General features: G+C 37.1%; 1 protein-coding gene across 9 annotated transcripts in view; it reads right to left on the reverse strand.

Moving 5' to 3' along the window:
• The window catches only part of RGS7 (regulator of G protein signaling 7), a 501,339-nt gene that overhangs the window by 112,996 nt on the left and 365,798 nt on the right, over positions 1 to 22,545 (reverse strand). For all 9 annotated transcript variants that reach the window (XM_044762807.2, XM_044762806.2, XM_070501516.1 and 6 more), the window contains 2 exons: positions 20,115 to 20,221; positions 15,373 to 15,424 (listed from right to left, as the gene is read on the reverse strand). In XM_044762807.2, coding sequence (XP_044618742.1) covers positions 15,373 to 15,424; positions 20,115 to 20,221 — 159 coding nt within the window. The remainder of the gene's footprint in view (positions 1 to 15,372; positions 15,425 to 20,114; positions 20,222 to 22,545) is intronic.

A 22,545-nucleotide genomic window follows, 5' to 3' on the forward strand; every position in this document is an offset into this window, starting at 1 on the left:
GGCTCCAATCCTGGTTCTGTTGTTTTTTGTAACAGAGTAGGTCCTTCACTTCTCTGGCACTTTGAAGATTTTCAGTGAGGGATTAAATCAGATAATATATAAAAAGATGTGATACAAGCTGTTAAGGGTTATTCAAATTTCTGATATGCTATTTTTTAAAACGTAGTTGGACAAACAGGGATAACTACTCAAAAGAAGACAAAATGTAAAACAACCAGGAATACTTAACAACTTAAATATCAAGTTAATCTGATTTGTAAACTAAATAAATAATGACTGCTTGGTTTTCAAACTTTGGCGTAGAGATTGTTGATAATGTCAGTAATAATGCCAGTTCTTGGGCTGGGGTCTCAGATCCAACTGGTTGGGAAAGAGGCCAGGAATCTGCATTTTAAAGTCATCCCAGTTGATAGAGGCAAATCTGGCCCCACTTTGAGAAAGAGTGAAATACAAGGCACTTGAGACACAGCTAGTCCTAAAAATCTCTATTTTAGTGACTTGTAAAGACATCAGAACTATTTCCCTGCTGGGCAGCATGTTGGTCATTTTGCTTATTTCAAATTGTAATGGATTTCAGTGCTTCCAAATTTGGGCTTTCTACACACAGCAATAATCCCTCAGCCATCCCCAACACACACACAGAAATGTACACACCATATATTTACATGTGTATATCATGGCCCAATTAATGGAAAAATTTTTCTGCTTAATATATGAATAAATAATAATATAAAGGCACCAAATAATGCAGATATTAATTAGGCAGTTAAGAGTTGAATATCCATTACTATAAAATATCAACTACTTTTCTCTTTCTCTTTCTGTGTCTTTGCTGGTAGGTGACATAAAGAAAAGACTGCAAGCCTGCAGACTCATAGGGAAATGTAAGGAGGGAGCCAAACCCGAAACCAGTAGGCAGCACAGGTCATTGGTATTAATCTTCTCAACAGGCTTGTTTCACCCCTTGGAGACACAAGCAGCAAGATCCTTACAAGCTGGTGGCTCAGTTAATATGTGAAACTATTTTCAATACAACAGAGCATTTGTAGGGATTGAGATTATGAACTAGGGACACATTTCAAAAATATTGGCCAATCTTATTTTATATATACCATGTTTAAAAATATTTAAATTTTCCATGTAAATAAACATATGTTTATTGTATGCAGGCATGAGGCAAGTAAACATACAATACATTTATATGCACATACGATATTCATATACATATGTATATAACTACATGTCAATATTTGGGTAAGAAAGCAAATCAAGTGTTTAATCTTTGCATCAGTTGAGTAAAAGCCAGAGCTTTTAATGGCTTACTCTTTTGATCAGGAAGTTTTGTGTCTTGAAAAGACAAAAGCTTGGGACATTTTATAAAGGAGAATGCTTTGTGCTGTAATCTGTATTCTTAAGATGTCATAAATGCTTTAGTTCCTTTTATGAATAGTCCTAGACCATGAGTTAGTTCTCACTGTTATATTGGGTAAATGTGTTTTGTTTTGTTTTTAAGGACATAGTTTATTGGTATTGTTTTTGCTAAAACTAGTTCATGGTGAATATTTAATTTACAAAATAAATTATAATACCAATACTACCCTTTATAACTACAACAATAAAAATATAATAAGTATAGCTTTTCCTTTTTATTAAGAAAGATATATGGGGGGGGGTGGCCCGGTGGCGCAGTGGTTAAGTGCGCACGTTCCGCTTCAGCGGCCCGGGGATTGCCGGTTGGGATCCTGGGTGTGGATGTGGCACCACTTGGCACGCCATGCTGTGGTAGGCGTCCTAGATATAAAGTAGAGGAAGATGGGCATGGATGTTAGCTCAGGGCCAGTCTTCCTTAGAAAAAAGAGGAGGATTGGCAGATGTTGACTCAGGGCTAATCTTCCTCGAAGAAGAAAAAAAAAAAAAAAGAAAGATATATGGGAGTCTATCATTTCCACAAATTAGGAGATTATACTTCTGCACTTTGGTTGAATCAGTGAAGACTTTTGTTTATTTTGTGTTTTAAAATTTTAATCGTCCCAGAGCATCTGTAATTCTGAATGATGATGAGACATTCCTGGTAAGATATAATGCTTTATTTTTCTTCTTGGATCCACCTCTGATCTTGTTCCAGGGCAAATCTATTTAGAAATGACCATTGATCATGATAGCTTCGGGAGAAAAATGTTGGAACATTAACATGTTAGAACATATTTAAAGTTCAAAAACATGCAAGGCTTATTAGAATTCTGCTTAAACACACTCTTATTTTGTTTCTCTGTCCTCACATCATGCTCTGTCAATTGAGGGTGCCGGATTCCTCTTTCTTTCCATTCTAGGGCAGCTCCAAAGCTACAGGGAAATCAAGGGGAAAATAATGACCTCAAAGAGACATTTTCCCTGACACCGACGGATGGATTTCAGACGCTTTCCAAAGCCCAGTAGGAAAAGAGAACACACGGAGGAGAAACAACCGATTTTAAATTTCCGTAAACCATTGCTTGCATATGCTGCAATAAAAAAATGAACCATTTCTCGCAGATGTTGATTCAGAGAATGTCCCATGATGAAATACTGAAGAAAAAAAAAGACAGAAAAGCAGGAACAAAATAGATGAAAGCAACATGCCTCATCGTGATTTGTTCATCCGTCTGTACCCTGTATCTGTTCTCTGGTTTCTGGGCAGGCAAGGAAGGAGCTTGGAAGTCGCAAGCTCCCGTCCATCCTCAAAAAACACCAAACAAAGTAAAAACCAGCAATTCTTCTTGGATCCATCAGAGAATTGAGGTCAGAGGGCAAATCACAGCCCCCCAAACTGGAGAGACAGACAGGCGTATACAGAGAATCATGACTCACTGGAGCGGAAGCCCAGGAAGAAACACCTCCTTGGGAACCAGCGCTGGGCAGGAAAACTTAAAGTGTAACTGACTAGTGGTTGGAGGCTCAGTGTGGACAAGTTAGAGCGTTGAAACCCCAGGGGTAGGGGGACAACCTTAGGGGGTTACCACGCATTTGTGAGCTTTACCTCTCGGAGCCCTACCAGGTTTTCACAGTGAGGATCTGGGAGAGAGTCCCTCAGGCTTCCAACAAGAGGAGGCGAAGAGGAACCATTCTGAAGTACACCCAGAGTATTGGGTTCTTTTTAACAAGCTTGCCTCAGGGGAAACTAGGTTATCAGAGTCTAATAAACTGGGGTTGCTTCAGAGTCTAAACTACCTAGAGGAAAGGAAATACCCAACTCCAGCCCAGTTTAGTCTTCCACCTGGGGGAAGAGAAATAGCCAATTCAAGCCCCTTCTGTCCTTCCCATCTCATCTATGGGGGAAGAAATCTCCAACCACCCAAGGAGCCCTTGTGAAGATCACAAGGGCACAGGCTCACTAAAAGACTGAGACCTAATCATAGGACTATACAATGTCCCCTTACATACACAAAACTCACCACCACATCAGTAGGGCTCCTCTATAGTAATAGAAGGAGCAACTGAAAAAACTGCACGTCCCAGATCTTATGTTAGAAGAAGTGCCTAGGAAAACCCAAATGTGACAGAGGAGAGAAAAATAGGGACACCAGGGAAGTTCCAGCCTCTAAAACCTTTGGTGACAGCAAACAGTAAACACAGCCTAACTCTTCTAACTCCTAGCCAGATAAACACAAAACCTCGCATTAAAGCCCTATGCATCACAGGTTCTTTTATCCAGTGTATCGTGGCCTGCTTTCAGCAAAAGAACTAAACGGCAAAAAACACAGTTGGAAAAGACATGGCAAGCATGAGAATCTGACTCAGATATGGAAGAGATTTGGGAATTATCAGACATGGAATTAAAAATAACTATGATTAAAAGTTTAACAGCTCTAATGGAAAAATGGACAACAAGCAAGAACAGACAAATGATGTAAGCAGAGAGATGGAAACTAAGAAAAAATCAAAAGGAAATGTGAGAAATCAAAACACTGTAACAGAAATGAGGAATGCGTTTGATGGGTTCCATAGACTGGACACAGCTGAGGAGAGATCAGTGAACTCGAAGATATGTTAATAGAAACTTCTAAAAACTGAAATGCAAAAAGAGAAAAGAATGAAAAAGAGAGAACTGAATATTCAAGAACTGTGGGACAACTGCAAAAGGCGTAACATACATGAAATGGGAATACCACAAAGAGAGAAAAGAACAGAAGAAATATTTAAAGTAATAATCACCGAGAATTTCTCAAAATTAATGATAGTCACTGTTATGGATTGAATTGTGTGCCCTCAGAATTCATATGCTGAAGCACTACTCCCAGTGGCTTCAGAATGTGACTGCATTTGGAGACAGGGCCTGTAAAGAGATAGTTAAGGTTAAATGATGTCATGAGGGTGAGGTCCTCATCCAATATGACTGGTGTCTTTATAAGAAGAAGAGACACCAGGGATTTGCAAGCACAGAGGAAAGAGCATGTGAGGACACATGGAGAAGATGGCCTTCTGAAAGCCAAGGAGAAAGGCCTCAGGATAAACCAACCCCACCAGCACCTTGATCCTGGATTTCCAGTCTCCAGAACTGTGAAAAATAAATTTCTACTGTTTAAGACACCCAGTCTGTAGTATTTTGTTGTGGAAGCCCTGGCAAACTAAGACAAATACTAACCCACAGATGCAGGGAGCTCAGAGAACACCAAGCATGATTAATATAAAAAATCTATAGCTAGATATATATTCTGCCAGCCCTGGTCATCTAGTGGTTAAGATTTGATACTTTCAGCACCACGGCCCAGGTTTGTTTCCCAGTCAGGGAACCATACTACCCATCTGTTGGTTTTCATACTATAGTGGCTGCATGTTGCTGTGATGCTGAAAGCTGTGCCACAGGTATTTCAAATGCCAGCAGGGTCAATCATGGTGGACAGATTTTAGCGGAGCTTCCAGGCTATACTGACTAGGAAAGAAGGACCTGGCTACCCACTTCTGAAAAATATGGTCATGAAAATCTTAGGAATAGCAGGGGAGTATTGTCTGATACAGCTGGAAGGTGAGAGGATGGTGCAAAAAGACCAGGCAGGGTTCTGCTCTGCTGTACATGGGCTTGCTAGAAGTCAGCACCAACTTGATGGCACTAACAAAGACATATTAGAGTCTAAATGCAGAAAACCAAAGACAAAGAGAGAAACTTGAAAAAAGCTGGGGAGGGGGCATTGTGTAAGGAGGGAACACTTTACATATGGAGGACAAAGGATAAGAATTACATTGAACTTCTCATCAGAAACCATGCAAGCAGGAAGAGAGTAGAGTGAAATATTTAAGTGTAGAAAGAAAAGACTACCAACCTAGAATTCTGTATTTTGCAGAATTATCCTTCAAAAGTGAAGGATAAATAAAGACTTTCTCAAACAAAAATTGAGGGAATTTGTTGTCAGTAGACCTGCCTTGCAAGAAATGTTAAAAGAAGTTTCTCAGAGAAAAGGAAAGTGATATAGAGTGAAACTCAGATCTGCATAAAGAAAGGGAGACCTTTAGAGAAGGAATAAGTGCAGGTCAAATAAAATCTTTTATTTTTCTTATTCTTAATTGATCTAAGAGATAGATGTTTGTTCAAAATAGTAATAGCAACAATATATTCGGTGATAATAGTTTATAGCTAAGGGAAAGGAACGAAAACAGTGTTATAAGAGATGGGAGGGAGAAAGTGGAAATATTCCTCATGAAGTACTTGTATTATCTGTAAAGTGTATCGTGTTATCTAAAAGTGGATTTGGATTAGTTGTAAATGTATATTTAAAACTCTATGACAACCTTAAAACATTTAAAAAGAAGTATAACTGATACTAAGAGAGGAGAGAAAATGGAATCATATAAAATGTTTAGTTAAAACAACAGAAGGCAGAAAAAGGGTGGAAGCAAAAAATAAAAATACAAAGAGAGATAAAGAAAAGGGAGATGAATAGAAGACAGTTATGAATATGATAGTTATAAATCCAACTATATTAATATCCACTTTACATGTGAATGATCTAAATATACCAATTAAAAGACAAAGACTGCCAGAGTGGACAAAAAACATGACCTAACTATATGCTGTCTACAAGAAACTTACTTTAAATATAAAGACACAGATAGACTACAAATAAAGGGGAGGAGAAAGACAAGCCATGTTAACACTAATATAAAGAAAACTGCAGTAGCTAAATTAATTTCAGACAAAGCAGAATTCAAAAAAGGAAAAATTTTTAGGAATAAACAAGAGCATTACATAATGACAAAGGGGTTAATTCTTCTTGAAGACATAAAAATCCTTAATGTTTATGCTCCGAACAACAGAACATCAAAATACTTGAGGCACAAACTGAGAGACTTCAAGGAGAAATAGACAATAGCAATTATAATCAGAGACTTCAACACACATCTATCTGTAGTTGACAAATCCAGTGTGCAGAAAAATCGGTCAAGACGTAGTTGAACAAAACAGGATGATCAATCAACTGGATCTATTTGACATTTACACAATACTTCATCCAACAACAGCAGAATATACAATATTCTTGAGTTCGCATGGAACATGGACCAAAACAAGACCACATTCTAAGCCATAAAACACACTTTAACAAATTTTAAAAAATAGAAATTATACAAAGACTATTCTCAGACAACAATGAAATTAAACCAGAAATAAATAACAGAAAGATAGCTAGAAAGCCATGAAATGCTTATAATTAAACAACACTTATAAATAACATATGGTCAAGGAAGAAGTCTCAAGAGAAATTAAAAAATATTTTTGACTAAATGATATTAAAAATACAACTTATCAAACATCTATGATGCAGTGAAAGCTATGCTTAGAGGGCAATTCACAGCATTGAATAAATATATCAGAAAAGGATAAGAATCTAAAATCAATAAACTAAGCTTCCAACACATAAAACTAAAAAAAAAGAGGAGCAAATTAAATCCAAAGTAAGCAGAAGAAAAGAAATACTAAAAAAATTAGAGCAGAAATCAATGAACTTCAAAACGGGAAACCAATAAAGAAATTCAACAAAATCAAAAGCTGCTTCTTCGAAGAGATTAATATTAATAAACTTCTAGGCAAGCTAACAAGAAAGCAAGAGAAGACATGAATTACTAATATGAGAAATGAAAGAGAGGCTGTCACTATTGATTCTATTGACTTCAAAAACGTGGTAAAGGAATATTATAACCAATGTAGTCCACCGATTTGATAACCTAGAGGAAACAGACCAACTTTTTGAAAGACACAATCTACCAAAACTCACACGAAGAGAAAAGGATAATCTGAATAGGCTTAAATCTATTAAATAAATAGAATTAATATTTGATAACCTGCCAAAACAGAAATCACCAAGCTAAGATGATTTCACTAGTAAAGCCTACCTAATATTTAAGGAAGAAATGATACCAATTCTCTACGATCTCTTCCAGAAAATAGATGCAGAGGAAATACTTCCTAATACTGTGAGGCCAGTGTTATTCTACTACCAAACCACAAAGAGACATTACAGGAACGGAAAACTAAATATCAATATTTTCATGAACATAAAGGCAAAGATCCCCAATAAGACATTAGGAAATCACATCCAACAATGTGTATAAAGAATTATACACCATAGCCAAGTGAGATTTAGTCTTGTTATGCAAGGCTGGCTGAGCATTTGAAAGTCAATTAATGTAACTCATCACATTAATAGACTAAAAAAAGAAGAACCATGTGATCATATGAACAAATGCAGAGAAAGCATTTGACAAAATATAGCATCCATTCATAAAAAAAAAATTAAAACCTTCAGCAGACTAGGAATAGAGAGAAATTTCCTCAAGTTGACAAAGAACATCTACAAAAAACTTACAGCTGACATTTAACTAAATGGTTAGAAACTAGATGCTTTCCTGTTAAAATCAGTAACAAAGCAAGGTTATCCCCTTGTACCACTCCTATTCAACATTCAACATCTTACTATAAGTCCTAGCTAATTCAGTAAGACAAGAAAAAGAAATGAAAGGTATATTGTTTGGAAAGGAAAAAAGAAAACTGTCTTCGTTCACAGATGAATGTTTGTTTATGTAGAGAATCCAAAGAAACAACATCAAACAATTTTTAGAACTAAGTGATTATAGCAAGTTTGCATGATACAAACTTGTTTTTTTAATATACCAGTAATGAACAATTGAAATTTGAAATTAAAAGTACAATACCATTTACATCATCACAGGAATGTAAATAGTGTGATAAATATACTTAGATACGAATTTAAGAAAACGAGTTTTTTGTTGTTAGAGCCAGATCCAGTGGGCAGAAAGTCAATTCCAATTGAGTCAATTCTAACTCCTAGTTACCCTGTGTACAGCAGAGCGGAACCATGCCTGGTCTTTTGGGTAATGCTCTGCCTCTATTCATAGGGTTTTCATGGCCAATTTTTCAGAAGTGACCAGGTCCTTCTTCCTAGTCTTAGTCTGGAAACTCTGCTGAAACCTGTGACCCTGCTGGTATTTGAAATACCGGTGGCATAGCTTTCAGCATCACAGCAACATGCAGCCACTATAGTATGACAGCCAACAGATGGGTGGTGTGGTTCCCTGAATGGGACATGAACTTGGGTTATGGTGATTAGAGGGCCACATCTAAACCACTAGACCACCAGGGCTCAGTATATAATTCCTGGTTGTCAATTATACCTCAGTACAAAACGCTGATGAAAAATATCAAAGAAGAACTGGATGAATGGAGAGAGAGTCCGTGTTCATGGATAGGAAGACTTCATACCGTGAAGATGTCAGTTCTTCCCAACCTTATCTGCAATCCCAGTCAAATCCCAGCAGGTTATTTTGTGGGTAGTGAACAAATATTTCTAAAGCTTACATGGAAAGCAAAAGGCTCAATACTGAGGAAGTACAGATTTGGAGGATTGCCATTACCTAGTTTCAAGAGTCACTATAAAGCCACAGTAATCATGACAGTGTGGTATTGGTGAAAGAAGAGACAAACATATCAATGGAATGGAATAGAGAGCCCAGACACAGACCCACATAAATACAGTCTACTGATGTTCAACAAAGGAGCAAAAGTAATTCAAGGGAGAAAGAATAGTCTTTTCAATGGTGCTTTCAAATGGTGCTGGAACAACTGGACATTCACATGAAAAAAAAAATAAAAGAATCTAGATTCAGACCTTACAACTTTCACAAATATTAACTCAAAATGAATCAAAAACCTAATTGTAAAACACAAAACTATAAAACTCCTTAAAGATAACAGGAGAAAATCTAGGTGACCTGGGGTTTGGTGATGATTTTTAGATATAATACCAAAAGCATAATTGATGAAAGAAAAAACTGATAAGTTGGACTTCATTACAATTTAAAACTTCTTATTTGTGAAAGACACTACTAACAGAATGAACACAGAAGCCACAGACTGGGAGAAAGTCTTTGCAAAAAACATCTGATAATGGACTGGCATCCATAATATATTAAGAAATCTTGAAACTCAACAATAAGGAAACAAAAACCAAGTTAAAGGGTGAGCAAAGATCTAAAAAGGCATCTCAACAAATAAAATATATAGTTGGCAAATATGCATATAAAAAAATTCAACGTCACATGTTATTATGGAATTGCAAATTAAAACAACAAGATACCACATCTATTAGAATGGCTCAAATTCAAAACACTAGTAGCACCAAATGCTGCTGAGGATGTGGAGCGACAGGAACTCTCGTTCATTGCTGGTACAAATGCAAAATGGTACAATCACTCTGGAAAATATTTGGCTATTTCTTACAAAGCTAAACATAATCTTACCACACAGTCCAGTAATCACTCTCCTGGGTATTTTTCAAAATGAGCTGAAAACTAATATCCACACAAAAACCTGCACCCCAGTGTTTATAGCAGCTTTATTCATAATTGCCAATTGTGGAAGCAACCAAGATGTTCTTCAACTGGTAAATGGATAAACCAACTGTGGTATACTCATACAGTGAAATACCATTCCATGATAAAAAGGCAATGGGCTCTGCTTTCATGTGGAGACACGGAGGAACTTAAATGCATCTTTTTAAGTGAAAGAAACCAGTCTGAAAAGGGTCCATGCTGTATGATTCCAACTAGATGACATTTTGGAAAAGGGAAAACTCTGGAGTTTTCCCATAAACAATAAAAAGAGCCGTGGTTGCCAGGGGGTGCAGAAGGAGGAAGGAAGGGATGCATAGGTGCAGCACACGGAAGTTTCAGGGCAGTGAAACCATTGTGTAGGATCCAGTAATGGTGGCTACGTGTGATCATACATTTGTTAAAACCCTCAGAATGTACAATTCAAAGAGCAAACTCTAATATAAAAGTATGGACTTTAGTTATTAATAATGTATGAACATTAGCTCATCATTGTAACTTATGTACTGCACTAATGCAAGATATTAATAATAGGGAGAGTGTGGATAGGATTGAGGTGGTTTACGGGAACTCTCTGTACATTCCGTTCAATCTTTTCGTACACCAAAACTTTTTCAAAAAACAGAAATTAAAAAAAATCTATTCATTAAAACATGGTTTTAGGAGCCACTAATACCTGGCTTCAAAATTAGATATAGCAGGGATGGACACATCAAACGAGGATGGCAAAGGCTTTGGAAGTTCTATGGAGGTTAGGAAATAGAATTGTAGAGGCCCTTTTAAAGCTCTTATGAAATAAACAGCTTAAAAATTAAGTGCCAAAAGAAGGAAACTGGAACTGAACCCTCCCCACCATGGTATTAATGGGATGAATTCATTGGAAAGCGTTGCAATATTTAGGTCAAGAAATAAACAATATCTACTTTTAGAAAAGTAAAGATCTTCCATTTTCCCCAGCATCTTGAATTCTCAGTTTTCCTATATTATATATCATAGAATTATAACTGTATCAATATACAAAGATTTAAGGCACAGTTATTTTGTCAGTTATTTAAGATTTAAGACACAGTTCTGAAGCTATATATGCTATTAATTTGATTTAGTTTATGCATTTATTTCAAGGTTCTTTAAAATTGGTTCATGGTGTATTTGATCTCTCTAATTAATCATAAGTTGCTTGTCACCCCCCTGCCCCAAACACAGAACTTTGGATACGGCCATCTTTCTACCAATGTTAACCGACCAACTTAAAATCTGTCCTTGAAGGAAAAATGACTGTTTATCTCAAAGCTGCCGTCATTATTCTATGTCAGCACACAATTGCTGTAACTAGTGAATTAGAACATTTTCTTTCTGCTGGCCTTTCATCATCATCTATGAAAAATGTATTAATTCTCTATATCCTTTTACTATTCCTTTAGCACGGTTTTGACAAGGGGAGCTCAGTGTGGTCTAGTTCCTCAGTGCCCACGAGCTACAACCTCCCTCCATCTCGTCGAAAGCCTCCCTAAGAGCCTGAGCGAGGACAGGCCTTTGGCTAATATTTTCTGAGGCACAAATCATCACCCACAAGAAGAAGCAAAGTTCTGGACAGTTTTCACTGCTCAAAGGTCTTCATGTTGAGAACACACCTGTCTCTCTGCGCCTGTCACGTGTTGGTTTCCGTTGCATTAACCACTAGGATGAGGTGAGTAAGGCACTTGCCTAGAGGGCAAAAGTTGAGGGAGTGCCAAAAAAGTCACTAATCAAGAAAAACAATATTTCAATGTAATATTTTAAAAAAGTAAAATGAATGCAAAAAAAATCTATGATGAACAAACATCAAAATATTAAATAAAGACAGGCTCCAACAGGGCAAGGATTTGGGGGAGGTGAGTGAGGAGAGACATACAAGTGTGAGGTCGGCTCCTGCCTTTATTGGAAATTTCGATTTCTGGGCGTTGAAGTCCTAGTTGGACTTTGGAGATTCAACTCTCAAAAAGAAGCCAGCCTGAAGTCATTGGTCAATGTGGGCTCATTTGTAGGAACCTCAGTGTGCAGTGTGTGTGCCCAGAGACGTCAGTAAGCATCCTGTCGCTGGCTTCTGTTTCACTTTGCTACCCTTGCTACTGTTTCCACTTACCACAGTTCTCAAAGCTTCCTCACGCCTTGGCCTCCAGCCCTCATGGCAAGCCCTTGGTGCTAGATCACTCTTGATGCAAATACACCCATGGATGTCCATTCCTGACTCCATTGTAATTGGCTTGGACTGAAGTGTTTTTTGTACTTGAGTAAAAATATCAGAAATCTCACCCAGCTTGATTTTCAAAGAATGGTGTTCAGAGAAATGTAGCCCTGTGGTCCACATTGGCTTGTCCTAGTCATTAAACATGACCAACATATTCTATTTTTCTACAAGACCAAGGTAACCATGAAAAAGTGTTTCTCCAGATAAACTGACCTGTAGAGGTTATTTTCTGCAGAACCTACCTAGGAAGTTGGAATTGGTGGTGGAAACAGAAGTTGGGATGCTAATAGAGTGAAAGAAACAATCTTTAAGCCTGCTTCAAGCAATCAACTGCCCCAAAGTTGTCTTAGAAAAGACAGCCTAAGTAATCACTGTGCTCTGGGCCCCACAGCCCATCATACATCAATATCCTCTCTAGAGGAAGGAGTCCACATTTTATAACAGTGCTCTTTAAACAAAGGCAGTAGGAAATTCAAAGTTGGATGATTCAGATTGCTGCTATGATTTATTTGCACCTAAAAAATCATAGAAGATGAAACATCATCGCCTACAGCTGTGGTACAGCGTCTGAGATGACTATCAATTCACTTCCTCTCATTTTCTTTCATAACCTCTTATTGAATAATTATTTTATTCTTCACCTGTATATAATGCATGCAAGCTAGACAAAAATAGGTATATGTCTATTCAGGATAGATTTTTTTGTATTACAATACAAATATAGTAATAAGACTATGTCTATAGTTAGTTAAATTGCAGACACTTCACTTTTGGGGAGAAAGTTTAGAAGATGAGTCCCTCTGAAATGGACATCAATAAGAGTTACTGTGAAACTGAATGACATTAGTCATTTTGAGATGACTGACTTTGAGAGATGTTCTGTAAATGATTTGTTGTGTAGGCCATGACATTTCCTTAGGCTTACCGTTGAAACATCGGTCTTCTGGGAGTCGAGGAAACATGAGCTGTAATTGTAAACACTAACATATTTATGAAAAACCCAAAAGATGGCTAGAGAAAATACTGAGAATAAGATTTTTTTTTTTTCAGTGAGGAAGATTGGCCCTGAGCTAACATCTGTTGCTAATATACCTCTTTTTGCTGAGGGAGATTGGCCCTGAGCTAACATCTATGCCAAACTTCCTCTGTTTTGTATGTGGGACACTGCCGCAGCTGGATGGCTGGATGAGTGGTGTGTAGGTCCGTGCCCAGGATCTGAACCTGTGAACCATGGGTTGCTGAAGCTGGGCACACAAACTTAACCACTACGCCACTGGGCCAGGCCCCAAGAATAAGAATTTGCTTTTCTACAAGGAACAGAGACAGTGTATCTGTCAGGCAATAATGATGATGAGCACAAAACAATTTCAATTTATTGAATACGAGAGAAGCAATACCAGTTTCCTAGGCGTATTGATTTGGATTATTTCAACAACTTTAGAAAGTCGGTATTATTATTTCTGCTTGAAAAGTGAGCAGACTGAGCCTCAGAGATGTTATACACCTCACCCAAGTCACAAAGTTGGTGTGTGGTCGTGACAATATTTGAGGTCAGGTCTGTCTGCCTCCAACATCTGGGTCTTTCTCCATGAGTTCCTTCTCAGCTGTCCAACAGTTTCCCCCACTAGAGTTTCATGTTCTTTAGTGAGACAATCCCCAGGCAGCATCCCAGGTTGGACAAAACGCTCCACAAAGTTCTCCATCACAGGTCCCCAAATCAGCAGTTTTTTTTTCAGGAAGATTAGCCCTGAGCTAACACCCATGCCCATCTTCCTATACTTTATATGTGGGACGCCTATCACAGCATGGCTTTTGCCAAGTGGTGCCACGTCCATACCTGGGATCTGAACCGGCGAACCCTGGGCCACGGAGAAGCAGAACGTGTGCACTTAATCACTGTGCCACCGGGCCAGCCCCCAGCATTTGATTTTTAGTAACCTCATTCTCCGAGCACCTTAGTTTTGAGGAACAGGCACCCTGGATGAAGAAATCAGCATTCCCAATACTGGAAAGGAATAATCTATACTCTCTATTAATTTATCAGTATTCTGATTTTTAGGTTATTTTCCGTGAGTTTTGTTAGTTTGAATCTTGAGTGGCACCTGACCACTCTTGGATGAACTGCTAAATTCATTTCTAAAACGACAAACATGAAGGACAGCACCATTGGTTTTCTATGGATTTTCCCACAGTTTTCTTACAGACACGTCTTCCTAGGAGCGATACCAAAGAAAGTCAGGCTGCTGTGAAGCTTCTCACTGCCTTTGCATATGCTGGCCCTCGACCTCAAATGCCTTCTCTTCTAAAAAATACCTCCTCCTCCTTTCAAATCCAGCTCAGGTGCTCTCAGTTCTTTTGTGAAATCACTCGGGAATCTCTCGAGTCAAGTCAATGTCTCATTCTTTAAAACTTTCATATAATTTTGCACACACCACCGTTACATTCACTCGGCACTCTACAGTAATTCCTTCTGTATATTTCTCTTTTCTCATCCAGCCTATGAGCTACCCAAGAGAGCAGATGAAGTCAGAGTCGCCTTGTTGTCCCAGCCCCTACTGAAGCACTTGCACAGGAAAAAATCCTCAATGTTTGTAGAAATGACATTTAAAAACTGTGCAATCTTATCTTTGAAAGCTGTAGCCTTCAGAAAGGTCTAAGAAGATGGGTACTTACTATGGCGTATTTTCTCATTGAAGAGTTTAACTGAACTCATGGCTGTTGAACCGGGTTCATTCTGAGTTCACTGAACTTAATTCTTTACTACTAAGTTTCTCATTGTATCCTTTCTTTTGCTTGCAATTGGCCTCTCCATGTTTAACACAACCTTCTGCTTATAGAAGCACAGGATACTTCATATAATAGCGAGAAAAATGGAGGCTTACAAAGTCAAGGGATTTACCCCAAGTCACACAGCTAAGTGGGAGAGGTAAACTAGAACTCTGGTTCCCTGAGCCCCTTTGTTACTCTTTCCAGTAGACCAAGGTGCTATGGAAAGATAATAATAATCTTGTTAAGCTTGTTTATAGCTCTTTAACCTATTTAGAAGAAAACTTACTTTTCTTTAGTAGTCGCAGTCACTACACCATGGAAAAAGTTACCACCAGCTTTGGTAAGTTTCCAAACAAGGTCATTCATAAATTCTGTGTTCGAAATACTGGTCCCATACTGAGAATTGTGGCTTTCTTTTCTCAATGACAAAGCAATAAAATGCAAGCACATGTTCACCCAGACTGACTGTCAATAATGAAATGAGGAGAAATTGCACTGACCGTAGTCTGTGTTTTCCGGCTCCCAACAATTTGATGGCCAAAAATAGGGTGTCTGTGAAAATCAAAGAAGTGGAAGCCAGTTAGACACAAAGAATTAGTAGAGTTTCTGGTTTATGAGCTGTGTTTATCTTCAGCAATTATCTGGAACAGTTTGCTCATCAGGTATGCTTCATAATCCAGAAAAAGTACCCAGGGAGGCACTGTAAGGGTTTTCTCCTACATTTACTTTGCTGAGCAATTGTTCAGCCTCCAAGTACATGCAGTACCAGCAGGTAAGTAAAATGTTGGACATTTGCTGCAATTTTATATCAACTGACATACAGGTAAAAGGTCTGATTGCATTATTCAAACAAAAAATGTTCATCTGCAAGACGGAAAACAGAGTGCTATATTCAGCGAGACTCAGGATGAAACATATTTAAATATAACAAATGGTTTTCTATGATATGTGTATCTCAACATTGCCTTCAGTAAATTCAAAGGCTCTGCCCTCAAAATCTTTCCCTAAGATCTGGCAATCGTTTGCCTGGCTCCATTAATTATATAATGCGACTCTTTACATTATCCTACTAGAGTTAAACAACTTTTCTCCTCACTTCTAAAGACATTTCTTCATGAAGAAACTTTTTTCTCTAATCTTTTAAACTGCATAAACCAGAGATCATTTTTTAAAAATGAATACTGTCTTAGTTCATTGAGGTGATTAACTATAGACAAAAATCTGATTCAGTGAAATTCTAGAAACTGATTGACAAAACTACAAAGAAGATGTCTGATCAGGAAAAACCATATTATTGTCATCGACATTTTATCATTTCTAAAGGGACTCTTCCTGCCTTGCTAGTGAGACATGCTTGGCTCCAGATCTTGAGGCCGCTCGGTGACCATTTGTCTTCTCTACCAAACTGTTTCCTCAGATGTCGATGGTGCTGGGGCTCCATGGGATGGTGACTGCTGACACCAGCTGTGTGGCTTAATTATACTTATTAGTCAGTTATATTAACTGTCCACGTGTAACGAGCACAATTGGGGGTAATATCTGATTATGTGTTTGATAATTCTACCCTCCAGAAGGATTCTCAAGGAAGGGGAAAAGAGAATTGGGGAGAACCGCTTGAATCTCCAGGCAGAGACTTTCCACGCTGCCCGAGACTGCTGGGGGATTCTGATGGACCCTCTGCTCTTTCTTGAGAACTGATGCAATACAATAAAGTAGGCTACCAAGATGAGTTTTACACACATGTGAACAAAGTTACAGCAGGAATTTAGGGGAAAAAATGCTGAAACACTAGACAAAGAGGGGATATCAAGGCTTTATACAGGCCCCCCTTCTCACCCAAGACTCACTTGACTCTGGGAGTTGGAGCTTTGAAGATTTGGTTTCTTAGAAATTAAAATGGGGTCAGGATTCTGGAGGAACCATAGGAAGACAAAGTATTTAAAATCTTGCTTTCATGTGGGCTGCTAGTTTTTGAGATACTTCTCATAGAGTGCTTTATTCCCTTTTGGCTGCTTCTTTATTTGGGGAGGGGTGTGTGTGTGTGTGTGCATCTCTATCTAACTTTTAAAATATCTATTCTTGTCAGACACATACTTTTTTGCTCAAAACCACAAGGAATGTTCACAAAGGCATTCTTACAATTTTTCTTTATTCTTTTATCATTTACTTTAATGAGAATTTCCTGACTGTAAAAATAAAAGAATGAAGCTATTTTACCCTGTGATAGTCTATAGAAATGCCATAAAACCAACATTCTTCACCAATATTGCAAGATTTTCCCTAGGAAAAACGTTGATTTATAGTAGAAGACAATTTAAAGAATAACGAGTCTTTATAGTTAGTTGGAATCTAAAAATCTACTTTTACAATTCCACTAGACTTTAGGACATTTTAATGTATGAGTTTCTCTGCTTTTCAGTGTTGCTTCTTTAGCTGTGATAAAACTGATCCCAAGCTGTCCAGCCATTGCTCAGTAATCTTTGGTACCTATACTCATATGATGAAAGTCACGAAAGGGTCTTGGAGAATCATGTCAGATCTCAAGTCCAATTAGCTAAGAGAAGATAATTAGACAATTGTGAGTTTACAGTAAATACAAAAATTATATGATTAAAAATGTACTGAAAAATTGAGACAAATTTACATACTGTCGCATGCCAATGAAATTAAATTAAGAGTTCTGTTTGTCTCAAACTCATGCCCTGAAGCTTCTTCAGATTCCTAATGATGGTTAGAATCTCAGTCATTTACTGAGGAATTGTAAACATGGTATTACATGTTTCCCATTTTAATTCATCATTTTAAAAATCCTTCTAAGGAGTTGCATTTCTGTTCACTGTAACAAAGAACTTTCTATTGCTTGAAACTAACACAAAAATGGAAGTGAACACCTTAAACAATAATGTATTTTTTATTATTAGTGCTGTTCAAATATTGACTGATCAATGCCTTGGTAGACATTATAGGAGGAATTCAATTCTCTTGACTTTTCTGGTTTTTTTGTTTGTTTTTATGATTATTTATTTAATTTATTTTTTATTGCAGTAACATTGGTTTATAACATTATATAAATTTCAGATGTACATCATTATATTTCAATTTCTGTGTAGATTACATCATGTTCACCACCCAAATGTTTGTTTTTTAAATCTTTGTTTTAAGATACTATGATTATTAGATTCACAAATGTCTTATTTAGATCCTATTTCAAATGCGGATGTATCATTAAAATATTTAACATTTAACATTAATTAATGCAGTTTAAGAGCTTTTCTATCTATTTGCCTATCCATCTATCTATCTCTTATCTATCTAGGCCCATTGAACTTGGTCACCTTCTGCCTCTAGCTAGTAAAGATGTAATTCATTTTTCATTTGCACCCATTCCCTTGCCTTGTTCTTTAGCTCTTTAAAACAATGTCTCTTTTTCTCCAGAATACAGGGTGGTCCATTCCCAGGTTTGCTCATCTTTGACCCATGATCATGACTTACCACATTTAACCTTCTCTGCCTACTAATTTCAATGTGAAAATGACAAAGCAGAGTTAAATGTTGCAAATTATGCTATTTCAAGCCAGCATCACTAACTTTGGGCCATGTCTGAGCTAGTTTGTTTTAAGGAAAATTTTTGAATTAGATAATTCTCAATGGACAAATAGACTATATTTAATGCTTGCCTTATATACATGTTCATTTATACATAGATGATCTTAGTTGTAATATGGATTGTGAAGATGGATAAAAGTTGATATTTTTGTCAAAAAAATCATTCATTCAGAATTTGTGAGAATTTTTTTTGGCCTAAAGTGTACTTATAGTCTCTATGTGAAAAATTTATAAGAAAATAAAATTATATGGGAAATGTAATCTTACAATAGAAAAGTAACCCCTTTAAAAATCAAAAAATGTTAGTAACACATAAACACTTTGCTAATTACCAATAATATTTCTTTGTTAAAATGGTAACCTTAGGACCACAAGTTATTCTAACTTAATAACAAGCTGTCTTAAGCTACCATTACTTTTGATTTAACTGTGTAAAGGATAAAGCTCCATTATTTTAAAGCCTTTTAAAATTAAGTATTTAACTAATTTAAATTGCTTGAATACTTATATCAGTATCTCAATTTCAGGATGTTGCATTTTCTCCTAACTATTCAGTGCAGAAAGCCCTACGATCATTTGCCTTGGATGAAACGGTCCTAAAGCAGTGGCAGTGAGAGTGTTCTAGAGGACAATGACCTTTGAGAACAATTTTTTAAAACATATTCTCTCTTTGTTCTCAGTTTTCCCAAGCAAGTTCTTAGGCACCCAAATTACCATTTAGTCGTTTATTTAGATATAAAACATCTAACGATATTCAGAACAACTGAGTGGAATGCTCCAGTGTCTGAAAGTTGGACAATGGGGAGAATCCTCCAAAAATACCTGTAGAAATTAAGCTGGAGTTGGAACTCTGGCATGATATGTTCCCTAATTTTATAGGCTAGAATCCACTAGTCACTTATTAATGAGCTATAATGTCTAATGAAATGTAGAGTACACTTCGCATAAATCATTGTGAACTCAAGTGTCAGCTGCATGCTCAATGACTGAAATTAGAGCTAACAATCATTTCCTGAAAGAACAATAGCATCTGTCTCATTTGAGAATGACCTAGAATGACTCTTCTCAGCTTGCAGGTTATCTAAGGTGTCCTCCCATCTCAGATAAGTATACGCACACGAAACATCATGCATGTCGGTCTTCACAGACTTGTAGAAGGGCCTCAGATACCGACATGTGGAGGGCTTGTATGATTAGTTAAATTCTACCCTGGAGCTTCAAGTGTTCCCACGAGAGTTTGCTTGGACTGAAGATGGCTCTGGATCACTGGTGGGGTTACAGAGTATAGCAAATTTAGTTACATCTCTCAACTTGCTTCCTAGTAACTAAACGTACCTTACAGATGAAGAACTCTCCATATTTCTGAATTCCCTTAAGTCACTCTCTGAATTTTTCTCAAGCTTTTTATATAAAATATAACTTCAATAATCACACAATTTAGCTTTCACAAATCATCTTTAAGTACCTTCCATCTTTCTCTGTTTGTTGCTTTTTATGTCTTAAATTTAACATTAATTAGTTTCTAACTAGCCTAGTCAAAGTAAAATGTCATAATTTTAGAAATTTCTATAAAAACAATTAACATCAAAATACAGACTTCTATTTTACTATTAAAGAATACTTTCATTAAACTTACTTGAAACCGGTAAAAAGTACCATCATCCTTGAGTGTGAGGACATGATCTGAGATCGGAAAGAAGTAGCCATGGGCAGCCATTAATGTTCCCAAATGGAGCGCCTCCACTGTTCCATGAAAACAAACAAACAAACAAAATATGAAGGCCTTTTTCTTAATCGTTGATTTACAAGAGTAGAATCTTGCCTTGTTCCCTTTTGATCACATTCTTGTATTCGAATTCTCAGCATCCTGAAAATCCTGGCTTTGTCATTTTCTTCTTCTTTCAGCTCTTTCACACCAGGTATATGATGGCTCTGGTTCCTGGCGCTTGCTGTGCAATGACCAACCTCCCCTGATGATGACCAGCCCACAAGGACATGAAGTTATGGAACGGTGGAACTGGCAGATTATTCTGAAATCACAGAATCTGGCTCCTTCATTTTATAGATGAGACATATTTTGCTATATGTTAATGTTCTTCCACAAACTATTCGATTTGGCATTTACATAGCATTTTAAACTTTTTAAAGTGTTCTTACTTTTAGATCCCCCATGGCCTGTATCCTTGAACTCTAATCCTATCAGCAATTTTTCTAATGACATGGATCATTATGATGTGATACTAAGGGAATGTTAAGGCATCTAGAACCACTTATGCTAAACTAAGTAAGCTTACAGTTTGTGATCATCTATACTGCTCTAGTATTTACTATTTTATATACATTATTCTAGATATGGACTATGAAGAGGTGTATTTGACAATGAAAACATTATATTTTCCCAGTAGAGAGGGAAGTCATTGGAACATAATAGTGTAATAGTCATACTCCTCCTACAGCAGGCAACAATTTCTTCCAAAAAAGGATTAATAAATTTTGGTTAATAGAGATTATTGCATTTATACAAGGACAACTTAAGTTCGCTAACTTAAAGTTTAGAAAATATGGAGCTATGCAAAATAGTTTTTTAGTCCAACATAAGCATGTATGTATATAGAAACTACAAAAAAGTCAGATTGATTTATGTCTGTATATCTTTATGTACCATTTATTTATAGATTTATTTCTGTTTCTTAGGTAGCTAAAATGGTTCTTTAACTGTAGGATTCTTACAGCAGCTTCAGGACCATGTGGATCTATCTACATTTCCAGCCGTCCATCACGGGGAGGTTTGACACTCCAGCCAGTGCTGAGTCACCAAACTGCTTGCTCTGGCACAGCTAAGCATAAGAGTCCCCTCTCTGCCCTCCCCCACACACCTATATTGGCTAATAATAAAATAATTGTTCAATTTAATCTGTCATGCGGTACTATGATGCCCCTTTTAATTGTTATTTAGCAACTTGCAAACATTTTAATTGTCAACCTCTTCTACCTCTGGCCTCTCACTGCCTTGTTCTTGTCAATAATAATGACTGCCAATCATCGTCTTTGCCATGTCCTTGGATGACTGTTATTAAGTGTCACAGTCATCTTCTCTACACTCCCAATCAAGTCCCTCCATGCACAGAATGTTCTTTTCCTACAAAGGAGCAATTTTTTCATCAATAATATATATATATATATATATTTTCATCAATTCCATATCCTTTTACTTCAAAGTCAAGACTTTCTCAAAGTCTGTACTCCTACAGCTATATACCTATATATTCTGTGATTCTTGTTATAACTTTGGAACTAGTGTGATATGGAAAGAACAAAACGTTTGGAGACACCCACTGGTTTTTGGTACATAAATTCTCTGTGCCTCTCCAATTTATTAATAAAGGTACTAAGTCCACCTTGCAGGGTCGGCATGAAACTCACGTGTAAAGAAGCTGGAATAGTGTAGATACTCAATAGATGGGAGCCACTGTGCTTCATTTTTTCACCCTGAATGATTTTTACTTTTCTCCAAAGTACTCTCAGGAGATGCACTTTCATAAATTTGCCTTCAACTAGGCTGAGTGAGAAAAGCTGGCAGTCCTAAATAGCATCACCATTTATATCTCCTTTTTTTGTGGATTATTTATAAAATTAAAATGGGAAGAGGATCTATGAGGATTGCTGGCCCATAACAATGAGCAGGTGCTTACAGCCTCGGTCGTGTTCTGAGTCCCTGAATGCTCCTGTCAGGTGGCGGTGGGCAGAGCAATGTATTACATCCATTTTAGGATTTCAAGGTCAGGTGGCCCACCTATCTTGTTATAATCATCTTTATTCATTTTATTCCCAGCAGTCCGTGCCCCAGGAAAATAGTATTAACATGACTTTCCAGAAAGAGAAACTGAGCTATGGAACATGAGGAAGTATGCAGAGTATAGATACAACAGAGGAAAACAGAGATGCCCGGAAAGATAAATAGCAAAGAGCTTCTGAGCTCTAAACATAGGGAAGTGTGACTAAACCAGAATAAAGAAACAAGAAAACACAGTTGGATGCTAAAGTATTGATGAAGATTAGAAAAATGT

Source organism: Equus asinus, chromosome 30, assembly GCF_041296235.1.
Source record: "Equus asinus isolate D_3611 breed Donkey chromosome 30, EquAss-T2T_v2, whole genome shotgun sequence".
Taxonomy (NCBI): Eukaryota; Metazoa; Chordata; class Mammalia; order Perissodactyla; family Equidae; genus Equus; species Equus asinus.